This window comes from Siniperca chuatsi, linkage group LG11 (genome assembly GCF_020085105.1).
Source record: "Siniperca chuatsi isolate FFG_IHB_CAS linkage group LG11, ASM2008510v1, whole genome shotgun sequence".
In the NCBI taxonomy this organism is placed as follows: Eukaryota; Metazoa; Chordata; class Actinopteri; order Centrarchiformes; family Sinipercidae; genus Siniperca; species Siniperca chuatsi.
The window spans coordinates 8,698,806-8,723,743 of NC_058052.1; the positions used below are offsets into that span (position 1 = coordinate 8,698,806).

At 42.2% G+C, this 24,938-nt stretch overlaps 1 protein-coding gene across 5 annotated transcripts in view; it reads right to left on the bottom strand.

Annotated features, from left to right (window-relative positions):
- cdh23 (cadherin-related 23) overlaps positions 1–24,938 on the bottom strand; it is a 165,983-nt gene that overhangs the window by 74,364 nt on the left and 66,681 nt on the right. For 4 of the 5 annotated variants that reach the window (XM_044215509.1, XM_044215508.1, XM_044215512.1 and 1 more), the window contains exons 7-11: positions 22,426–22,620; positions 22,194–22,322; positions 18,586–18,664; positions 3,880–3,992; positions 1,861–2,049 (exon numbers count right to left, since the gene is read on the bottom strand). In XM_044215509.1, the coding sequence (XP_044071444.1) occupies positions 1,861–2,049; positions 3,880–3,992; positions 18,586–18,664; positions 22,194–22,322; positions 22,426–22,620 (705 nt within the window). Of the gene's footprint in view, positions 1–1,860; positions 2,050–3,343; positions 3,484–3,879; positions 3,993–18,585; positions 18,665–22,193; positions 22,323–22,425; positions 22,621–24,938 lie in introns of those variants that run through there. The other variant, XM_044215510.1, reaches the window with a different exon arrangement.

The window sequence follows — 24,938 nt, forward strand, 5'->3', positions numbered from 1 at the left end:
TGCTTTCTAATGGTGCATCTATGGTGAATCTGGTTAAAATCATCTCGGAATTACCATAGCTATTCCCCCATTTTCTGTAAGCAATCTTAGCTTAGAGATACTGGAATACTGGGTACGTCTCCTAGACTGAGTGCTGCTTTTGGTAGTGGTAAAATGTTGGGTGGTAACCTACAGAGGGACCTCTTATCACATGCCAGGTGTCTGGGTCGTCACCCCACCTGCGTGCAGCAACGCACTCACGGTACTCCCCTCTCTGCCTCGCCATTGCAACACACCATCCTTGAAATGAATAAACAGACTTGCTGCTAAATACTCCTGCTATCTCTCTTTCAAGTGCTTTCTTTCTCTCCTGCCTGCTCTTCTCTCTGTTTCTTCCTGCTCCAATTATTCAGACTTCTGGTTTTGCTCCATTGCAGGCTACTTTCTGTTCAACCATTTTTCTTAGAGTTCCTCCTCTCCTCTCCCCTCATCTCGTCTGTATGTCTGTCTCTCTTTACTCTCCACCTTTTTCTCTATCCACTTGACTTGCAGTTATCTGTCAAATTCCACCCTGGCGGCTGCTGGTGCCTGAATCAATCAGAGTTGACTAGCTTTCGGCTTATCTGCACCCTAGGTGATTGATTTTCCTCGTTAGGTATAATTTGATGCTCTATCCCATCTCTTCCAGAGCAAATTAAATTGTAGTCGAGTCCAATGCGCTGGTGTGAGTGAGCATGTGCAGATGTGAGAGAGGGAGAGAGAAAGCGGGAGAGAGAGAGAGACAGAGTGGCAGAGCAAGTGTAAAGTGAAAGAGTATTTGAGTTCTGTGTGTGTGTAGGTGTGTGACTGTGTCACCACAGTAGGTTGATAGATACAGCTAATGGGAAGTGGCGGACACACTAAAGTACACTAATGCGTGCTGTTGTACACTGCTGCTGACAGACCACACACACACACACACACACACACACACACACACACACACACTGCTGCTATGCAAGTAGTTTCATGGAGTGACTGATGTTCTTTTTGGCTGCTGCATTTATAAACAAGATAAATGTAAACCTAGACATGAAAACGCAAAATACACTCCACTCACATGTAGCTGTCCTAGCTGTCTTTGTAGTAAGATCCTATCCGATCAAATCAAGAGTGAAAATTGTCAAATGCAAATGAGACTGCTAAGGACTAATGAATCCTTAATTGATGCCATTTGTTAATCTCTGAAGTAACTCCTTACAAATGCCAGGTTGGTCATTAATAGTAATAATAACTTAGTTGGTGCGAACAGTTGAGGATGTCCTATCCTATACTGAGTCTGATCCGATACTTACTTAAATCTTGATTAAATATGTATTTGACAGATTTTCATCTGTAGCCTACTTAATCTGACACACCTTATTTTTCACATGCTACTTGATCTAAGTACTGATGGTCCTGGTTCAAAACTATTAAGTTTATAAGCTTAAATTGTTGATTTAATATGAATGAAAGAATCACTGGAGAATGTGACTCCTGAGATTGATGTGAAGCGATCAGCTAGAGAGAAGACGTATCACTTTGTCGAAGTTGTTGGAACTATACCGGTGAAAGCACCGTCTAAAAATTCGAAGCTGCTAGCTGAATGCTTTGTACACTGCTGTTTGCAGTGTACAAAACAAAAAGATAGAAACATACTGCATTAGTAAGCATCAGAGCTCGGCGAATCTGTGTGTTTTGCCAACCTCTGTGTCTGAACTGAGTTACTTGCACCGGTGAGCCAGAATCTATTTTCACATTCACATTTTTAATTTTCACTTGCATATAGTGAAATGCTGCACTGTGGAGCCTAACGTCAAGAATGTTGTTACTGTGCCAGCCATCAGGATGCTATCCACTCACCTCGTCCTTGTCTTCGGCCTGTATGAAGAGGGGAAGGGCGAAGCCCACCTGGGCCAGTTCGGTGATGCGGACCCGATACTCAGAACTGTTGAACTTTGGGGCGTTGTCATTCTTGTCAATTAGCAGGATGGTAAAGGTGGTCATCACTGTTGCGTCTGATGGACTGCGATCATCTTTCAACTCTGTGGCCTAGAGAGCAACGGAAGGAAGGAAGGAAGAAGTGGCAATCAGAGAGAGAGAGAGAGAGAGAGAGAGAGAGAGAGAGAGAGCGATGAGATGCATTTGATTGCACCGAAAATGTCATTTTGGATGGTGGCGGTCAGCATGCAATCTCAGCCAGGTATTTACAGCTGTTCATTTATTGGATCAAAAGGTGGACAGACAGACTCAAAGCAATCATAGAAATAGGCTCAAAGTGAGGCCAAGAGAGGGCCAGCACATGTACATCCACACATACACACGTACACACAATGAGATTTAGAAGAAAGGAGTCCCATTGAGAAGACACAATTACACACTCTCTCTGTTTCTGGCTGCCTGAGTATCGAAGATGTGAGGCCTCTGAAATAAAAAAAAATAGGAGAGAAGGAATGGGCAGCCATGGTCTTTTATTGATGGAGGAGTGTCACAAGCAATAAGAGAAGAGGCAGGAACAACATGCTGGTCTCTGGGTAATCAGAGTAGTTTAGCCTCTCTCGTCCCAACGTCACTGAATCATTTGACCTCCACCTCCACACGCTCAGCACTATCTAAGATGCCTGAAGTTGAGAAATTAGTTGTATTACTATGGCACACCGCAATCAATAGTAGCACCACCTAAGAAAGCACAAGCAGAGAGTAGGAGAGAAAATGTAGAGGGAAGAAATCCATATCTTATAAATATATTTTTGGGCGACATTTTTTCGTTTTCAGCACTTTCACTTATTCTACTTTTCTCCTATGCAATTATTGATTTCAATTAAAAAGATAGACTGAGGTAGGAATATGTAAGCCAGAATCTTTTTTGTATTAAACCTTAGAGCCAGTTGTATCTTAATAATCACTCATATAAAAACGTCATACAACCAGCTTTTTATGAGCAATAATTGCAGCTAAATGAGTACATATATGAGTGCTAGTGAGACCATCAGGTGCTCTTAAAGGCCATTTATTGTGCTGTACAGTAGCAAACAATTTGACTTCACATGCCATCAGAATCTACAATGTAACATTGCAGTTAGACGGAAATAACTAGGTCTTTGATCGCAAAAGCTTCCACTTTCAGTAGCACTAGGAAATCCATTTCACGCACCCTCTCACACCCTGTGGGAACCACTTGGTGTACAATACTGGAAGAGAAGAAATAACTACAAAAAAGAAAGTGGTGGAGTGGACAAGGTGGGAAGGCCGTGGGTGGAGTGAGAGGGCAGGACTGACATTCTAAAAAGCCAAGTGAGATAGACTTTAGGCTCAGTGGAGGGACAGAGGGATTCAGAGACTGCACCTGTTTCAAATAGAAGAAAAAAGAAAGAGAGGGAGGAACAAAGGAGCCCCTCAGCATTGAGGAAATCCTGTTCCTTTATCTTGTCCTCCTCCGCTCCTCCTGTCCTCCCTGGCTGCTGGCAGTTCACTGATCAAGAGCCTCTGAAGGGGACATTAACATAGAATCACAAACACAAATGCCTTCACTGACAAGCCCAATAAGGGTACTTTTCTGCAGAGGCATATTGACACAGCATCTATGAACACATTCTATGGTACTGCAGGATCTTGTGTTTAGTCAGTTTTAAGTGAAGTACTGACCTTGAAATCTTTCCTAATTATAGAAGTGTGTATCTACTTCATGTATAGTACAAGCCAGGGTGAAGTACTCCATTTAACAGGTCTTTTGAGGCTATATCAGACCCAGACACTGCATTGATTTAATACACTATCATATCAAAGCTCTCTCTTGATCCACGGGCGAAACAGACTTTCGATCCCTTCTCTAGGCTGCGACAGTCCCTCCACCCCCCAAACGCCTCCCATTCAGCAGCTCACCTTGACGGTGAGAGTGAATCCTGCTGAGTAGAGTGGGTTTTCTCTGTCCAACTGGCCATTCACTGTCAGGGACCCACTGATGTAGTCCAGTGCAAAAACGCTGTTGGTGTTCCCTGGATGGATGGATGGAGAGAGAGAGAGAGACAGTGATAAGAAAGTCAAAGGGACAAACGAAACTGGCGTTGTGGATAATTCAGCATAACCCCTGAGATGCAGCAAGGAGCCTCTGGAAGGCAGTGGATGAGCTATGTGCATGTCTCTATTTCATGCAATATGGATCCGGCTTTTGCTGTGCTGTCTTTTGTCTCTCTACCTGCCTTAGGCTGACTCACCACCTCCAACCTGTCCACATGCTGCCTCTCCTGCATCCCTTTGTTTCATCTGTCACTGTCTGTCCTCCTTCCGCTGCTTCTATTTCTTCATCCACTTCCCCTTCCTCTTCACTTCTTTACTGGATGTATGCCAGGGTTATTGTCAATTCACACTCACTGAATGCAAGTTGCATTGTATTTCAATTACAGTTCAACTGTAATTCATGTCATTATAACACTGTCAGTAGTTCTGATGAGAGTATGGTAAAAACCCCAAGAACCATATACACATGGGGCAATGCTTTTATGAATGGATCCTTGGACACATGGACGACACGATATACATTTCTGCCGATGGTTTCATGCTATTCTACTGATTTACAGTTGGTGGTGGTAAAGCACAAAGAAGTGTTCCAATGCGCCAATGAAAGCAGTGAAGACGACGACTGCTAGCAAGCAAATATGGATGTAAACAATGTAAAGGGGCGATCACACAGAGATGCACCACTTGAAACGGGTCATCAGCAAAACCCCTCTTTTGTGCCGTGCTTCGCATTTTTCTAGCGTTTTTAGACACGCATAAAAGCATAAGAGTCGCACCGCTCGTCATTGTCAAACTTGGCCCAGGCAGCCAATCAAATCAAGCAAGAGGTGGGCTTTACTACTTTACCACGTTCTTCCTGTTGCTTGAGTAGTCAGGTGAATCTCTCTGGTGAGTATAATGCTGTTTACTATGGCGATAAGTTGGACTGTGAGACAGCCACAGAGCAGGGGCGCACGCAGCCCCACTCCTCAGGCGCACCAGCTGTTTTGACGTTTTTGAAGCAGCTGCGCCTGTAGTGGTGTGTCTCTGTGTGATCGCCCCTTAAGATGTAAAATATTAAAAAAATTGACTTTAAAAATATTTTACGAGGATGAAAACCTCCTTTGACAAGATATTTAATCGTATCATTAGATATTAATTAAATCTTGTAATTCTTTAAGACTTCAAAAATCTGAAAATGTAAGTCCTTTCTTCACGATTTTCTTTGAATTGCGAACTACAATAGATACACAAAAAGTTTGACCTATTTTAATGAAAAGTGACACATAATGAAACATTTGCACAACAATATGCTGAACTGTCCAAGCGTGCTTTGCAACAACATGGATCCTGGGTAAAAGCCAGAGGATAGGTGCCTAGATATATCAGCATATGAGGATGTGTGCAGATGATTTGAAACATGATCAACAGCGTGAGATGACTTGATTCTAATTCATTTTCACTTTCAATACTGAAAATACAGTATGCTTATTAATTAAGGACTGCTTATTTAATTAAAGACTTATTTAAAGCTCAAGACAATAAGATTGCATACAAGACTGATTGACTACTATGTTAGCACACTGCACATTTCTCCTGAACTACATCACCTCACATGGGCTGATGAATTGCATTAACTTTGTTATAGTCTGTGCACTCCTTCAAAGCGGGGCATTTCAAATTATGAATGCCGCACTGTTCTCATTAACAAGTTCAAGAGTGCCTGGTGTTCTCTATTCACTTCAATTACACAGGTTAAAATATTAGACTGAGACCCACTTGAGTCCTATTCTCATATTTTCTTATTCCCTCTCTTCCTTTTCAAATTACCGTCCTTCTCATTAACTTTCTCACCTCTCTTACACTCTTCTTTGACATTCTCAGCCTCGCTCTCTCTCTCTCAGGTATCTTGTGGTTTTTGCCTGCTAATTATACCCAGCAGATAGACAACAAATAAAAATACCCCCCCCCCCGCATTGCCCAGTCTCTCCCTCCCACCCATCCACCCACCCACTCTACACATTCCCTCAGTCAAGTCAGATAAATCATCTCTCATTCAAAAACACTGAATGCCTTCACAATTTCATTGGGATTCTTTGTGTCTGCCACATGCGTTGTATAAGACCTGTGGAAGCCCCAGTGCAATCTTAGATAGTGGCAGTTCATACATGTGAATGTTATCAGAGCTCAGCGAAAGGCAAACATTGGAGCAGACAGAGCTGTATGAGAGGGCTCAGTCAAGTCCACCTGGTGCCAATTCACTTATGCCTTGTTAATACAGACCGCTCGCACCAGCTGACAGATACTCCTCTGTGCTGTCACATACTGTATGTTTAACAGGATAATCTCTGGGCAAAAAGAGCAAATATGAACTCACGTGAAATCATTCCGTCTATGTAAAAGTAGAAGAAGAAAAAAAGATTTTATATACATGGGAGAATAACCAGAAATCCCCAAATCCCTGTATATAGAGAACAAAATATCATAAATTCACTAAAATATCATTACCAAAAACCGACTCTGCACACAGTGGAGCACTTTGATACTGTATGCTGTTGCCCACACCACAAGCAGTGGAACTAAAGACTTCGTTAGGAAAACAACACTCTACTGCTGGTATAGCCATTACTCTCGTTTGTTAGTCGATATCTGACACAAAGCTGTTTTTAATTCTTCTTTTAATCCTTTTGTGGCTTTGGTGAGTTTTTGTTTTGTTTACATTTTGACCATTGATGCCTTGTTTACCATGTACTGTTTACTGTATACCCTGAAACACACATGTTAACATCACACCAGTAATATTTTTACACTACAGGTATAAAAGGGAGTCCTATAAATGTAAATAACACCAATCATTACAGATGTGCAGTTTAGTGATATGCTGAGGTGCTATTTAGTTTTGCATACTACACAACTGAGCATATGTTTGATGAAAATACAGCACAACTTGTAAGACTGAAATGATTGATATTCAGAGTACAAAGCTAACAACTCTCTGAGATCTGCTCATTTTAGCTCATTCACTGGCTTGGCCCTCGTAGCATTAAACAAAAAGCTTTTTGTTGCTGACCAAAAATGATTTGGCTTCTCTCTTTAATAGACGGACTACTTCATGGGAAACAACAACTGCACCTTTTCAGCCTTTGCTTCAAAAAGAAAAAGTCTGATGTGAGTAAAAAGTGCATGCACCTTTTGAGAAATGAGAGGCAAAATTAATGTTTTACATTATTTGTCAATTAGTTTTGCGCGGTTTGTCAACTGTGATTATTTTCTTCGTAAAATTTGTTAATACAGCGTTTTAAACTCTGGCTGCAAATCCAGTTTCCCTTCACAATATGGGACAATATTGACTTACTTAAACATGAAAATTTCATCATACTGTATGTGAAAACTTTTCTTTCCTGCATGTAGTCACTTTACATGTGACAAAGTATAAAAAGCAAATCCAACATGACTCAAAAAAAGCATGTTCTCTGAATTCACATGTGTATTTTCACATCACTTTTTTGTAAGCAGGGCACACTATGAACCTTGAGCTGTACTTTGAGGGATTAAGAATCACTCTCTTTCAGATAGTTTATAGTAATAGCTGAGGTCTAGACTCTAGAGAAACATGGTCAGATGGTAAGTCTACAGTGCACAACGGCTAGGGTCAACAGATTAACCCATGCCTGTGTTCCCCCACTCGCCACTCGCTGCTCTATTATTGCCCTGTACCTAGCCTGGAATGGAGAGGAGGGAAGCTGCAGAACAAAGCACACAGAGGGGGCGTAGAGGAGAGGAAGCAGGCCAGCAGAGAGAGCAGAGCCCTTGGGTAATTAGCCTGGATTGAGGCCAAAAGGTGGAGAAAGGGAGGGAGGTAAAAGGGACAAAAACTACTGCTGATTAAATCCAGCTTACATGATCTATTAAATTGTGGGACTGGAGAAAAGTGTAAATAGGAATACAGTGTGACTGCTGCATTACTCAAGTTGATGATAAAACCAACTTAAAATACACACGTGCTTATAAGAATTTATATTACTCCAGAACCATTGGCCAGGACGACATTGTGCCCGTGCCTTCCAAAATCGTTACAAGTCAAAGTTTCAATTTCTAATCAATTTGATTTTCTGATTATACACATATGGTTAAGGTTTGGTTAGGTTTAGGCACAAAAAGGACCTGGTTAAGGTTAGGGAATGGCTGCAGTCCTGATTAAAAGAAACCAACGTTGCCTGTCGGTAGGAAATGTGAAAAAACAGCGGTCTCATGTGTTAAAGTCTGACATTTTGTTGACTTTGTGGCTCTATAATGTCACACTACTTTCTCCTTTGTTCACAATGTTCCCTACAGCCACTAGAGGGCTTTGTCACTTGAACGTGATCATATGTCGTTTTTGGTCATCTGCTGAAACCACTGATGCTCACTGGACACTGGACAGTCTCACAGAAAATGAACACTCCCACAACATTCATTGCAACATTTCTTTTTTTTTGCCTGGATGGGAGGGGCAGGCATGAGGTTGATGTTGATAACGATTGGTGGTGGTGGGGGGGTAATGTGCACCAGGGACTCAGACCCACTCAGTGTGGGCATCATGCCTCTAAATTGGTTTGTCAGCTTCAGTAGCCTGACTAGCATGCCAATCTACTCCAACAGCCGCTCCTTACCCGGACGACTGGGCATTCACCTGGCCAAGCAACGAGTCGCATTTATACACAAACACACACACCTGCAAAGGCACACACGTTGTGTGCTGTAATGCATATGTGCACAGTAACAGCAGGCTGTTGGTTCTACTCTCTGTATGCATCCGGCAAAGAGGCTTTGACTCACTGCTTCAGGTTCCACAGAATGGCCTTCCACCTCATCTCCGCTGTGTGTCGAGCTTGACCAGAGAGACAGACTGAAATTACACAGAGTGACTCACAGGTCCCACTGAGAGGAAAATATAATCATATTCTAATTGCTGATAGAAAGTGTTCTCCAGTGATCTGCCAGGACACTGTGATTAGACCCCCAGGGGGTGAAAATTGCTGCACACAGATACGCACATGCTCAAATTCAGCACAAATAAATGCACACTTTCCCATTCCCATTTGATATTCATATTTAGTGGTGATGTTTATGAGTTTCATGTATGTGTTAATGTGTAGGTATTTCAGTTCTGAATTCTTATGTAGATATAGTGTGTGTGTGTGTGTGTGTGTGTGTGTGTGTGTCAGAGTGCATGTGGTGCTAACTGGCAGAGTTTGATTCTATGATGTGAGACTCCAGGGGATTAGCCATGCTCTCACATTACCGACAGTACTGGACTGGAAAATGAGAAACCATGCCATGATTTTGTCTAGTGTGGAGTACACACTCAAATGCACTTACACACGCACACCTAAATAAATGCCCATAAGCATACACGCACCCACAAACAGCCATTATTTCCTTGTGGTGCAAATTTAGTATGTGTGCTGCAATAGCTTCAATAGCTAGTACTACAATTACAAGATAAAAGTAATCCAAATAGTTTGCCACTTTGAATAATCTCAGAATTACCAAAGCATAAAGAAAAACACGGGTGCGGATTTTATATTATCTATTGACAAACACATTTAAATTCTTGTGTCATAAACAATGAAGTGAAGGCTCATTTACTGAGAACAGTTTTCTCATTGAAATTCTCTCCTCCACTTACAAAGAGCAAACGAATGAGTGCAGAGACAGAGAGGGAAAATAGAGATGCTAGAAATGGGAGAGGCGGAGTGTATTGAGTCGCAAAAGTGGAAAACATATATGTATAGTTATTATGTGGGGATTGCCCAATAGAACAGAAGAAATAAGGCATGTGATCTGATGAGTTCAATCGGACGTGCGACAAGTGGATGACAATGACTTTCTCCGAGCAATGATCTTTTGAGGACAGCCAAAGCAGGAGTTCTCCAAGTGTAATCACCATGACTAAGCTATTGACAACTGTTTTCTCTAGTTTGTGACAACACCATGGGGGAGCTGGAACATTCTAGTAATGTGATATGGCATGCAGCCAGTGCTTGAGGCCTGGGGCTAAGATTTTGTGTACTTTGCTAAATGTACACAAATTAGTGTCACTTTTAAGGATTACGCCTACAGGCAAATCATGTTGATGATGAGGTTTTAGTTATTGTCTTCAACTCACTTCTAAATCTAAATGAACAGCTTCTCACATACACTGACTTGCTTGTGCACATGCTCATCTGTGCGCTGACACACACCCCTCAGTGCATGACAGCTACCAGTGCATTTGTATGTTTTTTTGTGTATGCGTGTGATGTAGAGTGGTAATAGCCCTGTGGGTGTCTTGCCATTGGCAGACAAGCTGCATTTCATGAATACTCAATGAACTAGTTTCATCAAAAGTTTTTCTTCAAAATAGGTTCAAGGACAAACGTTCTAAGACAACACAAGGCGTATTAAAGCAACTTCCTTTTTTGCCCAGGTATCACACTCCGTGTGGTTGACATAGCTGGTTAGATGTGCTTCCACTGTTATTGAGGAGGTCTCAATGCCGCAGCTTTGATCAGCAGCTCCTCTGCTGTTTCGAGAGGAGTACCCGTTGATCAGGCCCCCTTACATTTCGCTTGATGTTGGAACAGAGAAGTGTCACTTTCATGGCTACCTCCAACTAGAGACAAAATGATGTCTGCTTTTTCAATACCAGCAAGGAGTGTCACTGTGAGGAACAGTGCGACATTATGCAGAGCAAGTCCATTTTATTCCAATGGTGACTGTGGCCATAATGGCGCACATATCCAGATCTAATATTCTATTCTACTGGGACTCAAGCATGACAGAAAATGTCAGAGAGGATGCGGCTACAGTTTAGAAAAATGTGTTGTAATCGTTTAGATTCCGTTTACATTCCTGTAGGATGGGTAATGCTTTACTTAACACTCTTCACCCGTGGCTCCACTTCACACAAACTGGGCATGTTTGGTGTGAAAAAGGGTGTGGGAGGTTCACACTATCCCCCAGTTCCCACACTCCCTCCAAGAGCTCTACCCAATGAACTCATAGGAGTTGTCTGTTCTGTGATTAGGACACAATCCCACACCTGCTTCTCACCATCCAACTTGGTCAATTGTGTTTAATAGAATGCCGGACCAAGTCTGAGGTACCCTGCAACTGAACATGGGCCTCTGCAATGATGGACCGGGAAATTATTTTAAGAGTTTATGTTTTTGGCCACAAGGATGCCACTTAATTTCTAACTTCTCTGAGTAATGGTCCACTTCTTATCGTACTTAGAACGAACTGTACTGCAAATTCTTGAGTGCCTACTCTGTTGTAAAAGCTAAACTGATTCTCCACTGGTCACAGACAAAAATATCGATCCACCATCTGATTAGTTATTGATTGCTGGCTTTGATTTATCAGCTCAAGATGTCACATTTTCTCTTTTCAACAGAGCATTGTGCTGGCAGTGTAGTCTTATCTCTTCACTTTGTGTGTGTATGTGAGCATAAGTGTGAGAATTTTTGTCTGTGTCTCTAAGAGTAGACTACAGTACTTGGGATTTACTCTCCTATCTAATATTTTTTTGCAGTTTGCTAGGCGATACAAAATATGTTTCTGCACACTCTGTACAAAACACCAGCTGGCTAGAAGACAGCAGCAAAGGAAATTGGGTTTGACATCTGGAAATGTGCTTGTTCAGAAGCAGATAGCTCAGGATAACATTTCTCAAAGCCAGAAGCATCCCCTTTATCCCGTAGATAAATGAAAATAAAGGAGAACCTCTAACACCAATAGATAAAGCTGAAATATATATGTTAGGGATGTAATGTTGCTAAAAAAAATCAAGGACAGAATGGAGGATTCTGACTGAACCTTAGTACAGTAAATGTAATCTAATCTTTTTTATTGTCTTCATTGTTGCTCATTTTCTTTTTAACATATATATACCTTAATGTCTGATTTTGTTTAATTTTGAAATATTTAATTCAATTCAGCATGAATTGTTAAGTGCATGTAACTGTGGGACATGGACTGACTGAAGAAACCTTTATTAGTTTGGTCTAAATTTAATGAATAAAGAGAAGATATAAGAGATCAAATGAGGAAACCTACTGTATGAGACCTACTGTATATCATAGGCCAGTAAGGCCTGGACTTGATTGTGAACACAACTGCTAGGCTCTACTGGACTCGACTAGACTTTGGATTGTGTTGTGATCAGTGTCCCACAGACTGCTTTCTGCCTTCTCTAAGAGATTACATAGTAACGGGCTGCGGAGAGGAGCCTCAGAGCGTCTAATTGAAAACCCGGAGAAATCCCAGCGACGCGGCAGTCACAATAAGAGCTCCCCATAGAATAACAGGTATTAGCCTTGTCCATATTAAAGCATACCTGCTGATATGAGTTAGGTTGTATGGAATCAGAGCATTGGGGTGTAGCAGTACTGAAGGATATAGATATGTGTGGAAAGGCAGACAAGGGGAAATAATCGCCTTTACTACTTATCAGTCTGTCCAGGCGGGAAATGGCGTGGCCATACCTGTCTGACCTGTATGCTAGGAGGAGGCTGGAAGACGAAGACAGTCGTCTCCCTCAGACCCACTGCACTGGACAGGGTCGTCTGTCTCACTCCTGTGTCAGGGGCAGACGGGGTGTTCACATGCTGCCCCAGAGAAAGGCCATGGAAGTCAGTGACTGCCTGCGGCTACACTGTGTCTGTGTGCAATATGCGGTCTCACTCCGCAGCCTCCGACAACTTCAAAATAGTGTAGATTCTTTTAGTAAATAGAAAAATTGAGTTATCATCTTTTATCAATTTAGACAATTATTCTGCTTGGGTTGCTGCAAATTAAAATCCAATGCGGTCAGGCAAGAGAATGTGAGAACCAGGAGTTAGCTGGCATTGAGACAATTTCTTTGCTGCAGTTTCCCAACATGGAGACGATGCAATGAGAAAGGAAAAATCGTCCAAAAGGAAAGAAAAGGGTAGAGATGGAAAAGGGCTTAAGATGGGATTAGTTGTGCTTGCGTGTGACAAAGGAGATAGAAACAAGCACACACAGATAAACAACAGACTGATATGAAAGGCTTGGGGGATGTCCTTTCATTCTGTGAGACACTAGGCTGACTTTTATTCTGCTTGTTCTTACACTATCATTGCAGCACAGTGGAGAGGCTACACAAACTTTACACAAGGGCTTAACTCTTATACTAACGGACAGCAATGCTCTTGGACAAGACTTGTTGGCCTCTAACTCTCTGTAATGGGAATCACAGATAGCCAAGCTCTGTTTAGAGTGGTAAAGTTTATGTCCATTGGGTCAAATATGGGGTATTTTCATATTTCTTAAGAATCATACTCTGTTTTGATTCCTTCTTCCTCTGTGTGTGTGTGTGTGTGTGTGTGTGGGGGGGGGGGGGTCGTCCTCTGGGATGGGTTTGAGTGGTGTAATACACTGTACATGTGAATAAAAAAATCATTGCAAAATCTCATTGCTAAAATTAGTTTTGTCAGAAAAACCACTAAGAGTCTATACACTGTTTGGTCTTCACCTTTGTAAAAATGTATCCCTGTGAACAGCCACACACCCTGCTCTAACCTTTATGTCAGTCAAATCAAGAGAAACAAAGTCGGTGTCATCCCATTGATGACAATGACTAAATAAAGCTTTCACTATTCTTGTATTTTTCCTAAAACATTCACCAGTTTGACATATCTGTATAAAAAATGCACATTATCATTTTGGTCACTAAAAATGCTTATTTACAGTGTTTTAATCCTCAGGCGCGCTAGCTATTTCAGACTCTGTTTTTTGCTCTAAAACACGGAACACCTGGGGTCAAAATGGAAATCATGCAGGTGTAAGACTAGAAAAATTACAGGAAAAGGTCATTTAATATTCCTTACAGTGACTGGAGTCATAGCAACCAGTGAAACAAGCCTGAGCAGGCAGATATTTGATTCATTGAACTAATGGTTGCTACTCAAAAGAGCTACCTGAACACCTGGTGAATTCTTCTGCTATCCTCCCTGCATTTCCTAATGAGCTAATTACCAGCATGAGCAAGAACTTTTTTTAAAAAAAAACAAGACTTTAATGCACATGTAGAGTAACCGTAAAGCATCACTTGATATAATTTTGCCAGTGGCCAAATTAGACTGATTCAGAAAATGTAATGATGACAATGGGAAGATCCCAATTTAGTTACACAGAAAATGTGGAGTCCTTTTAGGTGAGAGTTTCAGATCAGTGGAAGTGCATTTAGATTTTATCACATATCAAATATTTGGCCGAACATTAGCAGTACCAGGAGAGGGCTACAGTGATTATTGCCAGAGCACCTTCATAACTTTTGTCCGATCAATAATGATTTGTCAGTGACTCTGCACAGCTTTCTCAAATAAAAAAGGCTTGCAGAAATTACAAATCCATTAATCTCAAAAATCTCTCAGACCCATGATATAATTTCAGTCCAGCATGTCTCTCAGCAATCTAAGGCATACTAACATGATTACTCGTGGACTATTTTTTATCTTGTTTGTTTAAATAGTTTTGCAAACACACATCACATGGTTAATGTTGCTTTTAAGCTGGTCTTTAGGTTTTGATGCTTATACTGTAAATCACAATTGAGATGTGCAGGGGTCTACATCATTAAGTATTAAATACACATTTGGATGTCACTGTTTCACGTTAAAAAAAGGAAATATAAGGAGCAGCATCTACAATGATGAGTATCAGGTCTCAGTTTGTTTCGGGCAACAACCACTAAGGGTATGTAATAAAATCCTTATTTTCATTATGAACGGTGGTAGTATTTGTTATTGTTGTTGCATTTTGGGTCCGAAAATACAATCTTAGTAGCAAAAAGCCTACAGAATGCTCTCATCAGTCAGGGGCTATGGTTAGAGCTTTTGATATATAATGAGACCAGCAGGTCAGAGGTCCAATAAGGGATACATCATACTCTATGGACCAGGGATTTACAATTAGAACTGCCCCCCTGAATCTCCACCATCATAACAAACAATAACAACATAGCCGGCAGAGCGCTGCTGTGATGCTATCTCGTGTACACATGAAATCCCAGATCCGCCCTCTGATTGGAGGAGGGAAAGGAAATCCTCATCTTGAGTCCCACAATCATTAGCATAAATCACAGCTGCAATTAAAACCTTGTTTATCTTAATTACTGAACTAATGAGACGAGTCCCGCAGGAGTGAGCCGCACTCTCTGAGGACACTTGGGCTGAGGAGCGGGAAGGCATGGGAGGCGTCGCGCAGAGTCACACTTAAGTCTGCAAACAAGCACGCCCTCACACTAATCTGACTGCAGCAGGGCACATGAGTCTGGATAGACAAGTACACATGTACAAGCACACACACACACACACACAAACACACGCATGCTTAGAAAATGTATCATCTGCCAACCTTACCCTCCCACCTTTATCTCCTGGCACTGCATCACCCTTCAACTTCTATTATCTATCAAACTTATAATGATTTTATCAAGCCTACAGGCTCCATCTCCATAAGGGCTTAGTGCAGTGCTATAACTCTTGATTTTGCAACGACTGGGAATACATCGCACCACCTAATTAATGTCTTTTTAATGCTCTTCTCCTCTAGAGCTTAACTCAGCCCTTCAACTTTGCAGCAAACAACACACACAACAATACATGTGGCAGCAGACGGTAAGTAAGACTGAGTAGGTGTGTGCACTGAATGGGAGCAGAGTGTTTGTGGTGAGCTCCATGGAGAAGTGGGCTGGGCTGTGGACTGTGCGCACATGCATTAAAGCACAAACACTCACAAATAATACATGACTACGCACATGCTCATATGTGCGCACACACACACACACACAGGGGGTCAAATTCCTTCGTTCAGCTGTGAGGTCAGGCAGTGACTCAGCAGATGGCAGAACAATGAATATCTTCATCACCCAAAATTCCCATGGTGCGCCAGGCTTATCAAGCAGGGCCAGCCCTTATCAGCCAGCTGGCAATACTGGAGGCACCAATGTCCTTCCATCCTGACCCTTCTGGGCTTGACAGGGGGCATGCAGAGTTTAAAGGATACAGTCCATACACGGCTGTAATCCTCCCAACTGGTGTTTATTTTCGCCACACAGATCAATGTTGCAGACCTGAAGGATCTTAAAGGGATTGTTCGTCCTTCAGGATTGAAACGTTGATTGTGATGAAAATAAACACCCTACGGGGGTATTAAAGCGTATTACATCAGTGCATGGATCGCCGAGTCAAAAGTATTTGTGTGTTTTATCTTAATAGGAATATGGAGTTTACTAGGAGAGGTAAGAAAAAAAGAGGGCTGCATCTTACAGAAAAACAGCCATCTCCTGATCATTTTTTTTTGACAAAAACAAACAGACATTTGGATCAAATAAATAAATATCAGGTGAACAAGAGGTTCTTTTCCTGCAACACTCATATCTATGTTAAAGACACATTCAGTGGCTTCAATGCACACAAATAACTCAGTTATTGCAAATACCCAGATTCGGATCAGAATTCATATTAAATTTTTTCCAAATGATTTTTATTGCCATTTACACAAGTTATTTGATAGTCAAGTTAATGTCACGAAGGATGTGTGTTAGCCATAAAGATACAATATTAGCACCAGAAAATAAAAGAAAGTAAATAGAAGGATTACTTGCATCTATTTCACCTTCTGACCTTTGTGTGCACAATTATAACACCAAAAAGAAACCAGATGGTGCTACATAGATGCTACAGCCGAAGTAATGTAGAAGATTGTTATTGTCATATTACTGAGCAGTGTTAATTGAGTTATGCTTACTCCATTACAAACTTACTGTGAGTAAGATAACCTGGTTACGGTGTAAGCATTAATCTGAGTATTGACTTAATCTAGTTATACTGACCAGAGCGCATGTAAACTAAGTGTGTCCTCTTACATAGTTAGTCCATTTCTCTCTGTTTGCTTATTGTAGCTTCTCCCCATTGTTTTACTCACTTGACTTAGCCACATTCATCTATTCATGTAAGTTCAACACAAGCTCCACAAAGGTTCCACAGGATTGCAAATTAGGTTCTGAACATAGACTGTATATAAAGATGGACGACATGACAGCTCCCCAAAAGTGAAGCCAAAACATCTTGATCGCCCCCTGGTGGCTGGCTGCAGTATAGGTCATAAATCCCGCCCCCTACATGTTAGCGGATGGGGCATGAGCCAAACTAAAAAATCAAAGTACACGTCAAATACATTTTTCCCAAAAATGGTTTCTGTTATTTTAGGTAGTTCTTATCACGCTGGAGTGGTTTTCTAATAAGTTTGGTTTTAATTAGTTATTTGATGCTATAAAAATAGGGATTCATGTCATGATTGACAGCTGAGCTCTGCTTGCGATTGAGTCAGCCGGAAGTAACCGCAGCTCCAACTCCAATCACTACTGCGCAGACTCTGGCTCCAAATGACGTCAAAAGCTCAAGATGGCTGCTCCTGTGTCTGGGATATTTTGGCTTCATTACAGTCTATGGGGAAGAAGTGGAGACGCGTCGTCCGTCTATATATACAGTCTATGGCTCTAAACAGTGACCATGGTCAGTGCACTGGAGTGTACTGGAAAGTTTTCAGTTCAAATTCCCCGACCTGAGACAAGTTAATGAGGAATGTTGTCCTGGTAACAATGAAGTGTTATTAAGCAAACACGTTAAACCTTCAGCAAGTAACATTACACAAAGATTTGAGTATAAAACAGTGTGGTTCTGTCATTAAAAGTTTAAGTTAAATTGATTTCTTCTTCCTGCAAACTTACCAAAGGGATTTGGAATCAGTTCTGTATTTTCATGTAATTACATAGATAAGGCTAAATAACAAGATACATGTCTAATAGTGACAATCCCAGATATGGATCAACACTAAAATCTAACTTCTAGCTCCATGCCCCAAGGTAAATCTGTCCACCAAGTTTCTGAAATCTGTTCATGAGTTTTTGAGATATCCTCCTGGCAGACAGACAGACAAGTAACTGGCAGGCAGAAACATCACATCCTTGGCAGAGGTAAGAAAGCTCAGTTCAGGAGTATTAAAGCAGGATCACTGCTATAGCCTTATCAGCACCATGCAAACTGTAGCTTCCTCTCGTCTTCTTTAAAGTAAAACTCTCAGGTAGAGTAACACCAACACAAGTTATGGATTTTAGGAGGAGGCCCAATATGGCGGCCATTAGCACTGACACTTTATCTCAGCACATTTGACCCAAACTGCGTGTGTGACATATCTAATCATAACAACACAAGTAGGCAACAACAGAAAATCATGAAATCACCCTCTTCTGCCGAAGGTAAAATTTGTCACTCTGACTAACTATAATCCTGTTTTCATGGCACGAGCCAACTTGTGAATGATAACACTAAACGAAGGCTGACTTCCACACAACGCACCAAACAGTGATTAATAACTGCTTACGGGCAAGCCTATTCTCCAATTCTGAGGCACTGCTCTCTGCTGTTATTGACTGTTGTGCTTGATGAGACTTGTCTATTATTGCTGTGGGATTATGATAAGAAGTGATCGATTTCCCTCTCTGTGCTGTGGATGTCAGATTGATTATATGACTCAGACCTGAGATGATGGTGTAGCCGATGCCTCTTGGTCGGCCAAGATCCTGGTCAATGGCTGTTATCTTCCGCACTTCGTATCCCTGCAGAAACACACACAAACACACACACAAAACATACTGTATAAGCTGCATGCACAGTTGCATTTTTGAGCATCTCTAGAGTAGTTTCCGCTTTAATCCAACCTGTTACCAATGACAAGAAACATAGTATCACTAGGGGTGTGACGATACACTCAGCTCACGAGACGAGACGATACACGATATTGGATTCACGAGACGAGACAATATTTTGAGGTGCAAAGGCATTAGTCAGCGTTGCCTGGCCTTGCAGTGTTTTCTTCACAGGCGCAGTTGATTTTAATATAGAGCTGTGGTGGTTCTGTAGGTGTCTTTGCATAGTGCTTTCCTTACAGTGCTTACATATTGTTTGTGTCTTGTCTGTCACTGTCGCCGTTTATTATTTCCACTGGGTACCCAAAATGCTGCCACACAAGCGATTTCAAAGTGATGGGGGCATCTTGGGCTACTACTCTGCGAGACCGCTTTTCCGCTCAATGAGAAATATCGTCATGTTTTAGTATCACAGCTATTGGCAAATGAATTAATCAGATTTTATGTTTTTTGTCCTCTGCTGTGTACACACAATAATGCTAGTGGCCTTTATCACATTGTAAAAAAAAAATCACTTTTGCCCTTCAAGATGGCAATGAATCAGTGAAATGTGTAATTGGAGCATCAACTTGAAGATGCAATGTTTCCTACTCAGATACCCATTATCCAGTGAAGACCTTGAATGAGCACTTCTCTCCCTCAAACACACCCCCACCAAAATTTTAATTTCTGTATTTCAACATTGAAAAGGGAAAAAAACAGTAAAACTGTAACAAAATGGCAAACAGCATCACGGCAGGCAAATCATAACCGATTTGTTTCTTATTACAGAGTGTGTTATTAGCATTTCATTAGGGTTTATTTCTCCTTTCATTGTTTCAAAACTCTCCAGCGGTGCCAATGAGTATGTAACTCAACAAAACCACAGAATGACAGTTGAAAAAAAAGACAAAGAAAGAGAGAGAGAAAGCTGTTTGAAAAGTCTTTGATCCGCAGAGCTTTTTCAGCCTTCGTGCCTCAATCAGACACGGTGGCGATACATATAAACCACTGTGCTGCAGCGAGAGATGGAGAGACCCTCCCTACTTCCCAGTTTCCTTCCTTCTCTCCCTCCTTTGCTCCCTCACTTCCCCCCCTTACCTCTGTCACTCACACCCAAGCTAGCTGCCTCCCATTGATCCTGCAAATTGTGTCTAAGGCATGTTTATGCACCATTTCTGCCAAAGCATCTCCTGTCATTGACCAATTACAGCAGAATCAATTACAAGCCTTTTAGAGAGACTGATTCACACCAATCACTAACTGAGAGGGAAACACACACACACACACACACACACACACACACACACACACACACACACACACAAGATTTAGGGACAGACTAAGACAGAAATAAGGGACAGCGAAAGCGAGTGAGGAGAAGAAGTGATGCTGAAGTAATATGAGCAATATTCTCGAGTGGAATATGTTCAATCATCCGTCAAAAATACAATCCCCCCTCCTGCAAAAACATAGAGACACACACACACACACACACACACATACACCGGTACATATACCCAAACCGAAGCCAACCCCCCTCTTCATCCTTTCATTTTTAGCTATACAGTGCATTACCCCCCAACCCATTCTCTCTCTCTTTCTCCTCATTGATTTGACAGCCAAATTGTGTTTGTCCTAGAAGGGGCTTAAACGTCAGTCCAAGCAGCATGGATTCACAGCTATAACAGCAGAAAACCCTGCCCTGTGATTTCATCTGAAAAAAATATTTTCTTCAACTCCTTTGTCAAAGTTTTCTACGGATGACGGGTTGATTGGCTGGAGAAAAAGACAGACACAGAGAAACAAACAGGAACTGAGAGAGACAGAGAGAGAAATAGAGGGGATTTTTGTATGTGTGTGAATGTGTGTGCACTCACACCTTTGAGAAATGACCTATGACAGGGATCCAAGTTTGATATCCCTTTACATGTAAATGTCATGGGCCTTGAGAACAGTTGACACTCGTTCCGTCACTGTACGCCCTCGGCTTATCACCGCCCAACACTGCCTAATGGAAATGACACATGCCTGTTAAAATAGCACACGAGGGCATCGGAAGTCTGTGCGCGTACAAGCGCAGTGGCACTGTTGGCCTGTATTTCTGTGTCTCACTTTAAGCACTGATGTTATCCTGTCTGTATCTGTTGTGGGGTCAAAGGGGCTTGGTAACAGATTTTGGTTCCACGCCTGCTGTGACCTCCTCCTACAGCATCGCAGTAATAGGATTATACACTGCCCCCTACTGTTAGAGGCAAGAGCTACAACACTCCAAGGCAGTATTACTGAGGCTTAACGCTGCTCAGCTGCTGTAAGGAATCTGGAATCCACTCACCATTGTCAACCTTGTGATCTGACGTAATGCCGCTCTTTTTAACCCACTGCTCTTCATTCCGTCATCTAACTTGTTCCTCTCTCCTGCCACCTTGTTTCATTTCACCCCAACATCTCTTTCTCTTTCTACTCCCCCCCACCTTCCTCCTCTTCCTCCTATTGTGACCTTCCTCGTGACAGCTGATGAATCAGAGAGTCGGGGAGACACCGGGCGTCGACTCCGTCACGCCCCGTTAATATGCATGCAAATGTAGCACTTGACATTTCTACTACAGCGCGTGCAGGCCTGGGACGAGGGATGAGCTGGGTGGGTGTTTGAGTGGGGGAAGGCTGGGTTGGGTGAGTCACGGGAGACACTTGGGGAGTGGCAGAATGAAAATGGATTGAGTGAGAGAGAGAGGGAGAACAGAAATAAGGACGGACAGTATTATGCCCCTGTGTGTAATTCCCTTTCTACGAGTGGAAACATCAATAGCTGGACCATTAGCCACCTGGGAACCGAGTTTAGAGGGCTGAGTCAACATAATGGTGTACAGGGAAACAGACATGCAGTGTATTAGATACCCATTACAAACCTACCTGCAATAAAGACAAAAGGTCATGGTGAGACTCCAATGCTTAGTACTTCATACATACAATACAAAGACTTTATACTTCACACATATGGAGCACATGAGGTGGCATGGTGAGATAAATCCTATGGCCCCAGTGACCTTTGCTAGAAGCCTCACATCCCTGAAGCAGTACTGTAAATCTCCCACAGTAATTACAGTCTCCAACACCTGCAGTGCTGTATGTAGGGGCCCGGGGCTGAGTTTGGGTGTGTGTGGGTTTCTGGGGGGAAGGCTCAGGAGGGAGGATGAGAGGTGAGACATCCTGCCCTGATAATAACTCAGACCTTTTTAACTATATTTCTCTTGCCCCTGCTCCAAACACCTCCTGAATAATAAAGGAGTATGAACATGGGACAGGAGGAGCTGGGGATGAGCAATGAGGTGAAAGATAAGTGGAACATGTTGGCAACAGAGAAGGATGGGAGAGAAAGAAATGGACAGATTACAGGGTTTCACATAAGATGCATGAATAGGTTACAAGCTGTGGTGTCAGGTGGGATTGTATTACTGACCAGGGGAATGTCCTCCTCTATGTTGGTACTGTAGGGCAGATTGGTAAAAATGGGGTCCATGTCCTGGACATCAGTGATGGAGATAGCCAAGTTGGCAAGTCGGGACAGAGGTCTCACTTTGTCTTGATCCTGATAGAAACAGAAACAAAAGTTCAGTATATGCATGTGCATTAATTTGAGCGTTGGGTCTGTGATAATGTAGACAGATCATTTCTGTTATGTGTGTGCTGACCGTGGCGTTGACAGTGAGCTGGTACGCTGAGGTTGTCTCGTAGTCCAGGGGTCTGATGATGGTGACGGTCCCTCGGGCCCCGTCGATGGCGAAGAAGGGAGAAGGTGGCTGGAAGGAGAAGAGAACACTGCCTCCAGTGCCCTGGTCTGGATCTGTGGCGTTCACCATGAACACTGATCTGCCCACCGGTGTGTTCTGAAAGACACATTCAAGCAGACAGACACACACACACAAGTGTTGGCATTGAGTACAGGCAAACAGCGAGACAGACATGATGCAAGCACATGTCCTGATTTACACTGTAGTAGAATATGTTTTCTGTTATTACAGTCAGAAATGTTCATGATGAATATTAATATACTACTGCTGAAGGAGAGACTGAATGTATGACCTTTATGTGGTTTACACAGAAGCCTTATCTAACTACATTGCCACAGAGGACAATTTAATTCAGTCGTAGTTTTTGGAACACAGTGTCCTAGTTGTGACTGTGAATATGCATATTCTTCCCCTGCAGCTACTCCCCCAAATCATGACTGCAAATAGCAATGTGCTCTTGGTCAAGCTAGATAAATAAGAGCAATGATTAACATGGCTGCTTCGATCACTCATGATTGGTTATTGGCCAAAGGGTTGACTCAGTAATTCTTCAGTGGCTCCAAATGGCAAATCGTAGAGCACACACAGTATGTTCTTATTATTTACCATACTGGATACCAAATAGACAAAAGAGGAAAAAGTTTAAACACAGGTGAATGAATCCATCTGCCTCTGGGGGCTTGCTCACCCCTATATATTACACTTCTACCTTAAAAAGAATAGTTTCCAACAAAATGAAAATTCAGTCATCATTCACTCGCACCCACACATCCAATGAGGTTTGTAAGACCACAGTATCGAGCTGGGCTGTGTGTCAGAGCAGCAAGGTCGGAGATAATGAGACAAATGTTGAAGCCACCTAGCAACTCTTTTACTACAAAACCCTTGGAGGAGATTTGTTTCTCAGCTCTAAAAAGACTGTCTCATTAACATTTTCTCGCTGTGCGGTGGTCCTACAAACTCCTCAACTGATATGGGGGTGAAAAGATAATGACTAAATTTTCATTTTGAGCTGAACTTTTCTTATCACTTCCTGTGCATGGAGATGGTTTCAGAAGAGTGACCATACCCAGCTGGCACTTTAATTTGGGCACACAGGACAAATTTATTGGCATCTCAGTTAGGCAGAATGAAACACTCTTGTCTGTTGTCTGCCTCACTTTGTGACTTCCTCTGATAAAACATATTTTACTTTCACAATAGTGCAACTTCAATGGCATAGGGATATCCTATTGTCAGAAAATATTTGTCACACCTTGTTGTCTGCAAATATAAGCCTTGCCTATCTGTGTTGCCCCCCCAAAATTGCCTTGGGTATCTAAAAGCTAACAGTTAAGAAATATCAACTGGGTAGAAAGGCTGCACAATTCCATATCAGAGTACTGTTTGTCTTGGTCATGGTCAGTGTTGAAATCTGGCAAGAGGAAAAAAGAGGAGGCAATATATAAAGAAACAGAGTCCACAGGTATTGCAGAGCAGCTTGTCTCTAAGTTTGAGGAACATCCTCATTAATTGGAATTTTATCTCAAAACAGCCACACACACACACACAATTAATAAGAAATGAGAATGCCTACAGATATAAGAAAAAAAAGGTTGTGCTGGAGGACGGAAGGTATTCCAGGTAATATTAGTGGAAAGAGAGGCTTGCACAAGGCCCCTATTCTCTCCCTCTCTTTGTCACTCACACACTCACCTGAGCACACACACAGACCAGAGTGTGCAGCTTTGTTTACGGCAGGGGGGAGAGTGTGACCACATGGGGAGGTCATGGTGTTGAACTGAGCTGGGCCCTGAGCCAAAGCTAAAGTGACACAGTAAGAGAGCAGTTGACCCCACAGTCTGTCTGCACTGGTGTCAGGGGAGTGTGGAGGTATATTTGCATGTGTGTGTGTGTGTACATACTACTTTGTGCTATTGTCTTGGTGTGTCAGAGTCTACACAACTGTGTGTGTCTTTGTGTAAATGCTTGGGTTAGAACATGTGTATGTTTGTTTGGACAGTATGAACATGTGGGATGGGATGAGTGTTTGTTGGCAAATGACACACAGGATACAGAACGAACGGTCAATCTCTTTTTCTCTCAGCCTTCCTAGAAGACTGCATCAAGGGATTAGGTGGAAATGTTAGGTGTCGTGTCAGGTGTGGCGACATAGTGCTTCACACCTGCCAGCATCTATAAGGGGTGGAAAGTATCTATAAACACGCACACCAGTACCTCAAATGCATACCTGCCTACCTAACTTGTACTCCACCTACGGGTGCACATGAATATTGATATGTTCCACCCCTCATAGACTTTACATTACAGCTGCTGCACATACACTTCCTCTGCTTCTGCCATTCCACTCCCTCGATTTCCCTCCCTTAACTTTCTCCCATTGGTCTCTACACATGCATGAGCAGTGCTGGAAA